This window comes from Drosophila albomicans, chromosome 3 (genome assembly GCF_009650485.2).
Source record: "Drosophila albomicans strain 15112-1751.03 chromosome 3, ASM965048v2, whole genome shotgun sequence".
NCBI lineage: Eukaryota > Metazoa > Arthropoda > Insecta > Diptera > Drosophilidae > Drosophila > Drosophila albomicans.
The window spans coordinates 49,056,725-49,071,939 of record NC_047629.2 but is presented as its reverse complement, the minus strand read 5'-3'; the positions used below and the strand labels follow the sequence as shown (position 1 = coordinate 49,071,939).

Below are 15,215 nucleotides of genomic sequence, written 5' to 3'. Positions count from 1 at the left end.
ACATTTCTTAATCAATTGAATTATATTTTAAGTATCTTTTAACGTTTTATGACCAATTACCGCTTTATGCTGCGTTTCAATATCCGCGTTGGTATAAACAAATTTTGAAATTCAGCAAAAGGAGAGAAAGAGAACACGATTTTAGCACAGCTGCAAATAGAGTATTTCTTTGTTGTCTAGATCTTCCAGACACATACCTCCTGCAGGAGCCGCTTCAGCGACTCCACTTCCTGCGAGTGTGTGGCCTCGACCTCCATGGGATGTTCGACTTGTACCGGACTCGAGGGTCCCTCGCAAACACTCGAATTCGCCGACACCGGCTGTGTGGAGTCCTCGGAGTAGTCGAGTGTGCGACGCAGATATTCCTCTTGTTGACTGCGGGTAAAAGAGAGAGAGAGAGAGAGTTGTAATTGAAGTAATAAAACAAGTAAGAAAGCTTTAATAATACCCGCTACCCATTTTCAATATAACCATATTTTAAATATATACCGTGAATATACTTAAGTATACCAAAGGCTATATTTGAAATATCGATATTGTACTACATTGAGTATTTCTAACTCTACAAATATACTAAGTCAATATACCGAAAAATACTAAAATATACTGAAGACTATTTTTGCTATGTCGATATAGTACTACTAGTAAAACATACCGTAGAGAACAGAATATACCAGATTGTCATCCAAAGCCCGTTTGCATTTAACGTTTTTTATGATGCAAAAGTATTTCGAAAATAAGTTTCACAATTTGTATGTGATCGCAACCGAATTTGACTAAAAATATACCAAATAAATATACTAAAAATACTGAAATATACCGAGGACTATATCGATACAGGAGAAAATACCACAGAGTACAAAATATACTAGATTGTCTATTAGCAGATCTCCATCTCGTATAGTCTCTGAGATCTAGGTGTTCCTACGGACGGACAGACAGACGGACATGATTAACAAGGAATATATATACGTATGTATATAGGGTCGGATTTGCCTCCTTTTGACTCTTACATACATTTCCTGCCTATCCTACGGGTAGCGGGTATAAAAAAAGATTATTAATTTCATAGCTCACCGCTTGATGCGTTCTTCCTTTTCTCGATCAGCCTGTAGACTCAATCGTATAAGCTGTGCCACCTCGGAGTTTTCGGGATCGCGTTCGCGTCCAATTTGGAATTTGACTAGACCGGAAGTGTTGCGCAACACCGAAGCTGCATAGGCTTGTGTCACACCCACCAAACTCTTGCCGTCTACTTCGATGATCTGATCGTTAACCTGGAAGAAAATGCACTTAAGGAAAAGTTCCCCTTAAAAGAACTTTACTTTTACTCACTTGAATGCGTCCGTCGCGTGCTGCGGCGCCGTTGTCGGTGATCGTCTTGACGAATATTCCCAATTTCTCTAGACCTGCATCGGCGCCAACGCCCATGCCAATAATGCTGAGACCTAAACCCTCGGGTCCCTTCATCAATTCAACGGGGAAGACGTGCATCTTCTCCACACGCTTCTCCAGCTCGTATTCGGCCGAAGCGGCCACTGGATCGACATCTTCATTGCGGCGATCGTAGTCGGTCACTGAGAATGTGGAATAGACGTGTATGGGGCCGGAGCTGAAGCGTACCTTGGGATTCTTTCGTACGGTGATCGGTGGATAGGAGCAGTCGTCGTCATCAAAGTCTAGCAGACCTTTTAGAAGTTTGAAAGGGGCGAGCTTAGTGCAACGGCTTAAAAAGTGTGGAGCCAGCCACCTCGACCTACCTGGCACTTCCATCCAAAAGTTGCCATCCTCAAAGTAATGCACACCCGCCTCGACGAGCACCTCCTTGCTCCTCACCGGCGGATATTCGGGTATATAATACTGGCTATCGTCTAGCTCAGTGATGCCGGTGCTTAGCACCTGGGTTGAACTTGTCGTCGGTTGTTCGACATCCGCTAGCGAATAGGTTGAGTTGTGTTTGCTCGAGATGATGCTGTCATCGATGGTTGTCGTTTGATTGAATGTCGCATCCGATTGCGTGGACTCGACGGATACAATCGATTCGTGCAGCGATTCACCAGTCACATACGTTTGATTCAAGTCGGAATGTTTGCCAGGGGTCTCGATGGATTCGTAGCCATTCTCGACGTGCGCTGGTGTCGAGTTGTTGTTCGTGTTGTTAGTGTTGTTTATTAGCAGATTCTCTAGACTGCGCTTTGGTGCCTCGAGCACATCACGTAGCCACTCGGGTTCGTCGTCGTCGTGCCGTGTGGTTGTTGCTGTTGCTGTCGACGGAGTTGTTGTCGTTGTTGTTGTTGTTTCTGTCTCGGTGCTATCCGCCTTCACGAAGGTGGCATTCAACGTGGCCGGAGTTGCAACTGTTGCCGGTGCATGACCAATGCCCACAATGTCCACAGCTTCCACGTCATCCGAGTCAAAGTCTTCCTCTAGTTGCTGCTGCTGTTGTTGGTGCTGTTCGTCTTCCTCCTCTTCGTTCTCCTCTTCGATTACTCCGACTTCGTCGTCGTCTTCTTCCTCCTTGACGACCGCTGGGACAGCGGCAATTTGTATGTCCTGCTTTGGCTCCTCGCTGTTGAGATTCTTGGCGCTGGTCGGCGATGTTGCAGTGGCAACAACGGCAGCAACAGCCACGCTCACATTCGGCGATGCGTTCAGTATCTGCTCAACTTCCTTGGCCTGTTCGTCCGACAGCAGCGACTGTTGCCTGTCGATTGAATAGATAACAAATATCAAATATTAGCATACAATTTCAATAGCGGCCAATAACGAGCACTACTTCTCAAGGGGTTTAGTATTTCAATATCATTTGGGGATTAATACAGAAAAGTACAAAACATAAAAAACAAAACTACGAACCTGATTTTGTTCTCCAAAATGCTACGGCACGAAGACAAACACACATACACAGATAAACGACAGATGAGAGGACAACAACAAACGTTTACAAGAACAGGCAATTACGATAAATAATGGTATAAAAGAAAGAGAAAGAATACAGTCAAAAATTAAATGAATATTCACATGCAATTTACTATATATAAAGTACAATAATAATCGAGACTACGTTACAATTACATATTAATCAACTATAATTACGTATACGCATTACATTAAAATTGAAAAGTAAAATACATACTTAATCTGTAAACATATATTGAAAGAGACACAATTAAAGTTAAATTAAAAATGCAATTATGCAATTACCCAATACAGATTTAAATAAATAATTAACATTCTTTTACATGGCTGCAGTCAAGAACTTTCTTTACACCCCAATAAACTATTATTATATCAAGAAGATAATAACATAACTAACCTAAGAAATAATTCAATCTTAATTTATAATTTAAAATGCAGTTATACAGTTATATAAAATGAATTTAAGCGAGTAAGTAAAAATATTTGGCATGTCTGCCATCAATTAAGTTTTCTTTAGCTAATAACAATTACAACTATTCTTATTCCCCAATAAAATTTTAATATGTAAAGTAAATCACAACTAGCTTAACAAATCAAGCAATTAAAAGTTTAATTATGCAATTACATAATACAGATTGAAAAGAGCAATTAAAAGTATTAAGCTTGACTGCAGCTAAGTTTACTTTAGTTAAATAAAAGTGAATGTCAACGAAGAAATTTCTCAATAAACTATTAGTATGTGAAGTTAATCAATGCTTCATAGCCTAAGAAATAATACAACACTAGTATTAAAATTAAAGGTGCAATACAGATATAGATAAGTAAGCTGAATGGTAAAGCAAAAATACATAAAGAATATATCTTCCCTCATATTTAACTAATTTTAATATTTCATGTGTTTTAATAAGCCACAAAAGAAAAAGCTAACGAAAAATATTTCTTACTCCGAAATGAAATATTGAAATGTGAATAAAAGTGCATTGAGCTTAAGAAATAATTCAATATTCATATTTAAATTGAAAAAGCAACTTTTCAATTACAAAATCAGTATCGAAATGGGTAATTAAGTTTATCTTGCATTTGCTGCAGTTGTGTTTACTTTAAGTTATAAAAGAAAAGTTCTCTTCTTATTCCGCTATAAACTTTTGAAATGTGAAGCAAGTCATTTTTAGCTTGAGAAATTAATTAATATTCATATTTAAATTGAAAATGCAATTATAGAATGACAAAAAAGATTGAAGTTTAACGGAAAACAGCGATATCCACATCCGTGATGTGATAAGACACGAAATGAGTTATAAAAATATTTTTCAAGCTAAGAAAGAACTTTCCTCATTCCTCACTAAACTATGAAAATGTTTAGCAAGCCACTTTTAGCTCAAGAAATTTTTGAATATTAATATTTAAATTCAAAATGAAATTTTGCTAGTATAATAGTTTTCAAGCTGAGTTCTATTTACTTAAGGAAATAAAATCGAATTCATAGCAAGACATTTTTAGCTCAAGAAATGCAAAATTATTGAATACTAATAGATGCTCTTTCAAGTATTGCAGCTGTTCAATTATTAACAATAAATATTTTATGCCGTGTATGATTTGCAAATCTGACATATATATTCGATATTCGGCCAAGGCAGCTTAACAGCTTTCGCATCAGCATCGGCAGCATTTGGTGGCACTTTACGACTTTAAAGTGCAGCACTTGCAACGCGAACACCAACAAGTTGTGAACTTTATCGCCGTTGCAGTTGGCATTAAATGAAATGGCAAATGTAATAAAATAAAGTTTCCCTTGCCATCGCTCCCTCTCTCTCTTTCACACTCTCTGTCTCTTTCACACTGACTGCGAATATTGTATAAGGAATTAAAACGCATTTGCCATTTGGCGAGCGCCGCAAAGTATGCAATGCCAAATTAAACATGCACGCTTACACGAGCACGTCGCAGCAATAAGGGAGCGAAGGGAGAGAGAGTAAGAGAGCGGGAGAGAGGAGGAAGTGAGTGAGTAAAATTATGGCGCATACGCAGCGTTGCACACGCAATGACACCTGAGCCAACACAAGATGTGGAGCAGCAGCCGAGTTTTGCTGGGTGCATTTAACGCTTAAGTGTTTCGTCACTCTCACTTGTGCGTGACGTCACGTGTGAGCAAGCAGTTCATATGTGTGAGTGTGTGTGTGTGTGTGTGTGTGTGTACTCAACTATTTTGTACTCTCTGCTCTGTCTGTGTTTGTTAATTACTGCCAACAATTGGCAAAGCTGCCGCTCTCGCTTGTTGTTGCTGTTGCTTTTGCTGCTGGCGTCTGCTCTTCTTGCTAATCAGCTAAGACACACACACACACACACCTGCACACCCACACACATTCACACGTAGCACTTCAGTTGCTGTTGTTGCCCGTTCTAAGTGCTTGATTATGTTGTTGATAATGAGCAAAGCTACTGTGTAGAAAACAACTTTCTGTGTGGCAGGTCGGAAATTTGCATCATTTTCAAGCGCACAAAAAACTACTTTTAATTGTTTTTGTGAGTGGGGTATTAACTAGTTTTACACACTCTTTGGCACTACTTTTCTCTACCAACTTTTTTCTATACTCTTGCTTTTTCACTTCTAGGGTATCGCTTAGTTGTGCCTTGCTTGAGCTTTTCCTTTCCTGTGTGTTTGACATGCATTTAAATGAGTTTTACAGACAACTTCAATTCTATAATTGCACTGCCAGTTGCCATTGGGCACCGTTAATTAGCATTTTGTGGACGCAACTGATTCGAGTTTGAAACTTGTATTGCAACTGTCAATGCTAGAAGTGTGGGTGTAAGTGTATGTTTGTGTGTGTGTGCTTGTGTGTGTGGAAGGGCAATTCCAAATAACAATTAAAATGTGCAAAAATATTGGGACAAAACCACAGAAATCGAGCGAGTTTTGTAGTTCCAAAGCCGCTTAGCAGTCAATTAAATGCAAGTTTGTTTGCTGCTAAGCGGGTATACACGACTACATAGACACTTTAGAGTTATTAAGAGAAATATACCAGCTTTATTTCAAGAGCTCGTTACAGGGTAAATTTCATTGTTTTTCCCACTAAAATCGTTGCGAAAAAAAACTTTGTGCAAAAATATTTTCGGGGAAAACGCGCGAATGCGAGCAGTTAAAATTCCTTTTTAGGGGATAGAAAGGGAGAGGGGAAAAAGTGTCTAATCGGCTTATGCTTAACTGTATTTAGCCCCCTCTTCTAAGCTAGATTAAGGCAAGCAGAGCACCCTAAATTAGCATAGTACGATAGTTTTATAATTAAAATAAAAATAACACGACAGCTTTTAATTGCTTCAAAAAGTATGTCACACAAACACACACACAGAGAGAGAGAAAACAACACAAATTTGCCTGGAAGCATAGCAAAACACATCTCATGTTGCTTCTTAGTGCTGCTGAGAGAAGAGGGGGAAAGAACGAACACGCGACGCATGCATAACGATATGAAATATTACGCATACGGCGTGTGTGACGGTGACAAAGTTTCATTTTGGCTGGCGAAAACGCAAAAAATAATTATGAAAAATAATCGAGTTGCCACAACCACAAGCAGCATGAAAAACAACAACTGCACGCAGCGCGACGTCAACTACAACAACTAAAGCAACAGCAACAACAACAACAACAACGATAACAATAACAGCGACGACAACATCAACAATGGGCAACAACTTTAACGATATTTAAATATGTGTGTAACGCGTCACCAAAAACGCGAACGCGAAAAAAAAGCGAAAACTGCAGCGAAAATATTGTGGTTCTTTACAAGGCAAGAGAAAAACAACTAACAACGATGAATAAATACACTTTTTCAATGATTGATCAATTTTTTTTTGTATTAATTGAAATGTCAGGCAAATGATGTTAAATAAATATCATAAATACGAGTATCAATAATACTTTTTATTCAAGTAATTTAATAATCAAATTGTTCAGAACTAACAGGGGCTCAATATGATATTCATATTTATAGATAAATATCAACAAAACTTTTTGTTAAATTGAATTACTAAGTAAACAAATTATTGAGAACCAAAAGAAGTTCAATTAAAAAATGTGACACTAAATCAATTAAACTCTGAGCTTAATAAGCATATTTATCAAAAACTAAAAAAAATCATATGTCTGCTTACAAAACCAAATCAATTGTTACTTAAAAAAAACATGTAATGGAAATGTCAAAATATATATTCACATAATTAAACTATGAATTAGAATAAAATCCATTTTACTCTTTGCTTTGATCACAAAACAAACTAATTATTCAAAACAACCAATTAATTGTTTGTGGTTTCTTCAACAAAAAATATTTAGGTTATACTTTCAATTACTCTTTGCTTTGATTACAAACTAAACTAATTATTAAGTTCAACAAATTAATTGCCTGCAGTTTCTTCAACAAAATATATATAATTAATTTCAATTACTGCGAGTAAGGTCAAAAATATTAAATCAATAGTTTTCAATATCAATAAAGTAATACATTAACATCAAATCAAATGTACTACTTCCTTAATAATCAAATTAATCAAACCTTCAAATTCAATGTGACCAACTAGCATGACATGAGAAATATACCCTAAAAAAAAGGCAGCAGAAGGAGAGCATTAACAGGCAAAGGCAAATGCGTTAAATATTCTGACGCACACGCAGCGAAACAAAACATCGAAAGCGAACGCGAATATGAATGTGAAAGACAAATGCAATTATGCGAATGCGAAGGGGACGAAGGGAGGTGACAGAGAGAGAGAGAGGGAGGCGGGCTTCGTTTGTAACTGTTAACCCGCAGTTAACAGAGGGCACACAATTCACTCCGAGTTGTTGGGCAAACAAAGCGCGCGCGAAAAAAGAAAAAACAAGAGGAGAAAAATAAGCGACGGCTGTCGCTTTGTTATTGCTGTGTTGTTGCTTTTTGGAGTGAAAATGCGCCTGAAACGCTGACTGCGTGTTGTTGTTGCTGTTGTTGCCTACTTATTGGAGCAAGAGAGATGGTGAGGGGTCGAGCAATGCTCATTAGGAAAAGCCACAAGAGGCAAAGGCAAAGCCAAAGCTGCCGACAACGCCTCTTAACATATGGACACGCCATTAAGTCAAACAAACAAACACATTTTGATGCAAGTATGAGTGTGTTTGTGTGTGTGTGCGTTGGTGAAACAAGGTCAACGCTTATTGTTTTGTCATACACTTTTAATTAATTTAAAGAACAACACACACACAGACAACTAAAGGCAACACACAACACAATTCGGGCAGCCACAATTCAAAATGCAAAAGCCTTGCCCCACAAAATGAGCAGCCAAAAAACAGAAAAAAAAAACACACACAGCTGGATTCAGTTTCGCTCTCAATTTTGCACTCTCTTTCATTCTCTCTCTGAGTTGAGTGAGCTTTACGTTTGTTTGAGTGCAATTGGCAAGGTTGTTGAGATGACGTCATCGAGTCATGAACTCGTGTCCCTTGTGCGATAAATATAACAAAATTTATGTTTAGTCATTCGAGAGTATTCACAGAGTTCTTCTTCAAAAGGGAAAACCGAGTCGAGGCGGGGTGTTAGCTTTATTTTATTAATAGCTGTCAGTTAAATTAAAAGAGCTGTCTGGACTGACTGCTTCACAGTCATTTTGTGGCTGTAACTGGACGCCAAAGCAAGTCAAGGTAATTGCTGACGCTCTGCGCAAACGAATGCGAATGTCATTCAGTTTAAATACGAGTACGAATACTCGAATTCCCTCACACACACACACGCAATTTGTGGGCGGCTAATTTGGTAGTTTCTGCACTTAAATCATTTTGGCAATTTTCGTACATAATTTCAATTCAGTTGCAGTTGCTGCGACAACAACAACAACTAACCGAAATTGCTCTCTGCCTGTTGACAACAACGGAATAAATTGAAAATACAATTTTATCATGGCAAACACGTACACACACGCACACACACACACACACACAACAACAACAACAGCAGCAACAGCAACATGAGCTGGCAGCAACAATCAGCTTGCGCCCCAAAGTATGCAACAAGAAAATCACAAAGGCCAAAGTGAGGAGCAGAACGGGGGGAGCCAAGGCTAAGGAGCTGCAGGCAGAGCAGTTGTCAGTGTTGAAAACGACAAGTTGGCAACAATTATAATTGAGCATCTGTTTCTCCTATATCCTGTAAAATGAGCAGCATAAAGAGTCGCATAAATTCACAGCTAAAGCTGTGGAAATTTGCTGCTAAATTATGCCAAAAATTTAAGCAATTCGATTTGTTTATATTTGCTGAAGAATAATGGGCATATTTTGTGCAGATTTGTTTACTCAAAAATAAACAATTTGCACTAATCACTAAGCATTCAATTTAAGTGCAAATTATGGCAATTTTTTTCTACTTTTTCCGTATTCTTTATTTATTAATTTTCTAACTTATTAAAGCACTTTTCTGAAATTATACTGTATAAACAATGAACTTAACTAATGACTGAGCTATAACAATAAACCTTGACTGCAATTGCTACACATTGAAACGTTAACTAAATAAATTACCAATCATTTAGTTGCTATTATTTTAGACAAAACAATATTTGTAAAAGTCAAGCACAATGAAGTGGCATAATTAGGGATAACAATAATATTATCATAACTATAAAATAATGTCAACATTTTTATGACAATTGCATTGTTCAAATAATCAAGCTGTAATTGTGTTATACCAAATTACATATTTGGTATATCGACATTCCATAGAGGACAACATATATTTCAAATTTAACAAATGTGAAATTTGGCATGTCGATATGCCGAAATATATATATATACCAAATGCCATATTCAGTATATTGATTTACTAAATATATCACATAGTACTAAATATACAGAAAGTTAACCAAAACAATTAACATCACAATATACAATATATTAAATATACCAAATTCCATATTCAGAATATCGATATACTAAATATACCACTTAGTACAAAATATACCAGATTGTGAAGCAACTGTCATACTCAGCATATCGTTATACTAAATATACCACATAGTACAAAATATACCAGATTGTTATTCAAAACAATTAAGATCACAATACACAATATATTTGAATATACCAAATGTAATACTCAGCATATCGATATACTAAATATACCATAAAGTACGAAATATGCCATATTGTTAAACACAACAATGAAAAAATGTGCAACATTTTTATGACAATTGCATTGTCTAAATAATCAAGCTGCAATTGTGTTTATGCAAATGTTAATTACACGCGCGGAAGTTACATTTGTTTAATTATGTATGCAGTGCTCATTTGATTGTTCTTTTATAAACATATCAGTGGTGAATAATGCAACTAATTACCTAAATTCATAGTTGCAAACTGCATTCTAATTGTTTAAGTAAGTAAACACAGGGTATAAAGCATTTGTGAACTTTGTTTGCCTGATTTATCTCCAAGCGTGTGTAAGCGTTTATGTGTGTGTGAGTGTGTTCATGCGTGTGCGTGTGTGTGTATGTGTGTGTGTGTCACTTATTGCGCTCGATTGCACATAGCATACATATGAGCAAAGAAAAAGAGACAAATAAACGACAATGTCAACAGCAGCTGAAGCTGAAGCCGAAGCTGAGACTGAGGCTGAAGTAGTCGCAACTCAATCGCAGTGGGGAAATGGCAGCGTAATGCAAAATGGCAATCGGCAGCAGAAGAAGAAGAAGAAGCAGCACAAGCACCAGAAACTGTGGCAATAAACAACGCATAACTGTTGACAGTACCATAAGCGAAAAGGGGAAAAGAGGAGAATGAAAGGCAGAAGCAAAAGCAGTCATAATTCAGTTGAATATTTGCCAGTTGCGAAGTGAATTACCGCATTGAGCATGTGATGCATGCAACTGTCTGTTTCGCTGGCAATTAAATGCTTGACAATTTCTCCCAGTTGCATGTTCTCTTCTCCCTTTAATCATCTACTTGCCACGACACTATATTTTGCCCACATACTTATTAATACAAAATTATGCCACAGACGACGAGTGTTGTGCATACAGTTTTTATTTTTTTGGGCACACAAGTTTAAGGAGCGCACTCAAAAAGTGCAACAGAAACAAGGCAAGTGAAATAAAAATTCCATAACTTGGCAACTAAAATGCAAAGTTTCCAAAGTGCTTTGCCACATCAAGTGGGCGCGGCATAAACTAAAGTAAAGTGAAGTAAAGCTGAAGCTGAGGGAGAGAGAGAGGAAACACTTTCACATGCAGCAGCTGTCGTCAAGTTGAAGGCAATCAACGTGCGCTTCGAGCTGGAGTTCTCTCTCTCTCTCTCTCCCTTTCTCTGTCTCTCAGCAGGCGGTCTTCTATAGAACACACAAATAGACAGGAAGTGAAAGCCGTGGGAGGGAAGGGAGAGGGGGATGTGGCATGCAACTGCAAACTGCTGTTGGGGAGAAGCCTGTTTATCTTTTATCCGTGCCTTCCAGCGTGCACTTCAATTAGCAAGTCTCTAACTCCAACGCCAACTCAATCTCTTCATCTGCATCTACTAAATGCAAACTCACTTCTCAGTTCAGTTTCTTCTCTCTCCCTCTCTCTCTCTCTCTCTTAGTGTTTTTTATCCCACATGACCCATAACTAAAGATTAAAGATCTACGCGCAATGGCAACAAATAAATTTGGGTATTTGCTCAAGACTGCGATTCCAACTGCAACTTACGCGCAAAAGTTGGTAAACACAAAGCTTAACATGGCCGATAACACGGACAACAACAACATCCAGAAACAAAAGGAACAAACAAGCAAGTTGGAAAGGTGCACATGGCGATAAAGTCAGTGAAACAAACATTTAGCGGCCATACAAAGTGCAAAAAGGAGCCAAAGGAAAAGGGCATTAGCGAATGTGCAAGTAAACAAAGAAAATGGCTGTGGAAAACAGTTAAGAACGCAGTGGAAAATACACTGCAAAATTATATATAAAAACCAACTAATAAATAACACAACTTCCAAAAGTTCTTGCTATAAAACTGTCACAATTAAGGAAGCTAATTTAAGATTCATTATATTAAGGAACAACATAATTATATATTGAAGACAAGTAAGAAAGCTAGAGTGAAGTGTGCTCGCTACCCAATTACAATAAAAGCATAACAATGCGGAGGCAATATTATCGCAAAAATATACTAAATAAATAAACCAAACAAATACTAAAATATACCAAATGTCACATTTGGTATATACCATAGGCATACTAAACATACGACACAGTCCCATGTACAGCCATATATTATCAGTCATATTTGGTATTTTGTTAAACTAAGTATCATACAGTACAATATAGTATAACATACTTAGATATACCAAATGTCATAGTTGGTATATCGATATACTAAATATACCATATAGTACCATTTATAGACGATTGTCAGCCATAAGTTGTATATCATTAAACCAAGTATATCATATAGTAATATATATTCTTAAATATACCAAATTTTATAGTATATCTATATACTAAATCTACCATATATCTTCTAAGATTAATTTCTAATCCCAAACAAATTGATCCGATGATTAGCAGGTATAAGTTTTTGGAATATCTATTATTATCTATGAATAATCAAGATTGTGCTAAATCCTACATCTTTTTAACGTCTTACTCTACGCTATTATAATACAATTCCTTAAGTAATTAGTCGCTAATTAAGCGCATCTTTTGTAATAGCAAATTGCAAATAAAGCTTCCATTCATTGCTTCCCATAACATTTAATTTAGTTGCATTAAATTTCGCCTTTCAAAGTGCAACAGCTGCAGTTGCAAAGTGCGAAACTTTTTTGCGTACATAAAACGTTACAAACTCCATTAAAACTCGCACAATTCCCGCTCATTGACTGTAGAGCATCTCGAGGACCATTCAAATAAATACTCGCACTAACAAATGCCAAAAGTATGTATAGTTTCGCTCTATATGTATTAGTATGTATGTGTGTCTGCTCCATTTCCAACTTGGCTTCGGCAGAATAAGAAAAAAAAGAATAAACTTTTCGTAGTGCACTTTTTTCTCTGATTGTAGCGCTTCTTGTAGTTTTTTGTTTTATTCTTTTCGTTTTTTTTTATTGCAATTGAGCGTGCGATAAGCAGCGCAACAAAAATGAGATTACAACGCAAAAAGCCAACGAAATAAATAGAAAAGGCGAAAAAATTATTCGCGCTAAATCCCTGAGGTCAAAACAAAACAAAACCTAGAAAAAAATCGCTAAGCGCAGTCAAAAGCAAAAGTTTCAAACTAGCTAGCAAAAAAAAAAAAAAAAGAAAAGAAAGGAGAACTGAAATCTAATGAAAAATAAAGGCAAAAGTTAAAAAGAGCACCAAAAATTATTGGGAAGCAAGTGCAACTGAAGCCAAAGTGGCCAACGGGCAGTTTTTTTTAGAAAACTGGAAAAGCGTTGGCTGCTAAGAAAATGGAGAAGGACTCTTTTTCCCCCTGTGCAATTAAACGCAAAAGCGTCGACAATTGAGCAGCCAAATGGCCACAAAATTCGCCAGCGATGCAAATGGAGCAATCGAGGACAGCAACCAAAAATTCTTCCGTTTTCCACGCATGTCAAGGACAAACGCACCGAGTGCCGAGTGCAAAACGTTTGGGCCCAAAAAAAAGTTGGTAGACTTTTACTTGCACTTTTGCCATGGCTGAAAGATAAATAGCCGAGTGCTGGAGGCAAATATTCGGGACGTGAAGCCAAGGACAGCAAAAGCATCAACACATGCTCTGGCTGCTGCTGCGTTGCGCCACCAATTTATGTAAATTGCGGGCTAGTTGCGAGTTGCGAGTTGCAAGTTCAGAGCTCAGAGCGCATTAAGCAGTTTGCCGTAAATTGCTGCTGCAACGGAGCAACATGGCGTATGTGTGATTTTTTTATATTTCGCTTTTTTTTCAACGAGTTGCAAATGAATTTCAATTTTATGCAACGCGAGTGACGCGTGCTGGCAACAGTTTCGTGGCAAGTGGCAACTTGGGGTGAACTTTTTCAATTAGGCCACAAAAAAATGCGCATTTTGAAGGGTCGAAACGAAAAAGTGTTTTAAATATTTTTAATGCAAGTGTTTAGAGAACACGAAGTGGATTTAACTAATACGCTTGAGTTGCCTTTTCTAAGCTATGCTGTTTATTTAGCATTTCTACAAATGTGCACTTAAAACACACAACTCGAACTCGAACTCGAGCTCGACTCGAAGTGGAATTCGAAATACGTGTCAACTGATGTTGCCCCCCTTTTGAGTTGCCACCGCAGCAATTGAAATCAAATCAGCTTAAAAAGAGCAATTGCTAAAAGCAACTTGACGCCAACTTCTCTGTCTCTCTATTTCTCTCCCTTTTCCTCACTCTTTTTGTGTGTGTGTCTCTTCTTGCAAATGAATTTCGCGTGCTAAAACTGACAGCTGCCCCAAGGGGCAACTAAAGCGGTAAGGGACTGAAGTGTGGTATTAAAAAGCGCTGCCTTAAGTGTTGGCATATTGAATGGCAAATGAGCGATTAGCGCTTGTCAGAGCTCCGCTTCAAATTTACGCGACAGCAAATTTAATTTGAATAAACTAATGGAAATTCATCCAGCAGCAGCTGTGACAATTTTTTTTGGGACTACGCTTTATGCAATCAAAAAGTAGTTATGGAAATATTAGCAAAAGTGTGCTAAAGTGAATTGAATATCTGATTATTCTGAGCACACACACAAGCAACTGAAGTAGGTGTAAGAGTGTAAGCTTTTAATTGGGCATCGACACAAGTCAATTCGATGTCGCCTCGAGTCGAGCATTTCACCACACGATAGACGTCTAATTAAAAGCTAACGAGCCCCACAAAATGCAGTTAATGTGTGGTCAGAGACAGAGACAGAGATGGAAACAGCAATCGTGACATCAGCACACACAGAATATACACACACATACACACACACACATAACACACACACACAGAGAGCAAGCAACAAGGCCATTAAGCAGCTTCAATTGGCATGGCCAAAAACCATACTCGATGACACCGCAAAAACATCATCATCATCGTTATCATCATCGTTATCATCAACGTTATATTTTGCACCTACCACACAGCAAAATGAAATTTCAACAGTCAAGCGTCTCAGTTTCGTAGCACGGGCATCACACGCGGCGTATACGCAATATTTTAATTAAAACTTGCTTCCGCGTCGCCAGCAGAGTATTTTCTTACACTCGCACTTTTTTTTCGTATTTTTTGCAGGCGATATTTCCTTTTTAATATTTTTGCGCTGAAGCAGAGCAAAATGTTA

General features: G+C 37.6%; 1 protein-coding gene across 12 annotated transcripts in view; it reads right to left on the bottom strand.

Annotated features, from left to right (window-relative positions):
* The window catches only part of LOC117568110 (uncharacterized), a 74,685-nt gene that overhangs the window by 9,873 nt on the left and 49,597 nt on the right, over window positions 1-15,215 (bottom strand). For 10 of the 12 annotated variants that reach the window (XM_052003449.1, XM_034248501.2, XM_034248505.2 and 7 more), the window contains 5 exons: window positions 2,857-2,877; window positions 1,761-2,704; window positions 1,336-1,688; window positions 1,078-1,277; window positions 198-375 (listed from right to left, as the gene is read on the bottom strand). In XM_052003449.1, the coding sequence (XP_051859409.1) occupies window positions 198-375; window positions 1,078-1,277; window positions 1,336-1,688; window positions 1,761-2,704; window positions 2,857-2,877 (1,696 nt within the window). The remainder of the gene's footprint in view (window positions 1-197; window positions 376-1,077; window positions 1,278-1,335; window positions 1,689-1,760; window positions 2,705-2,856; window positions 2,878-15,215) is intronic. The other 2 variants (XM_034248504.2, XM_034248507.2) reach the window with 1 other exon arrangement.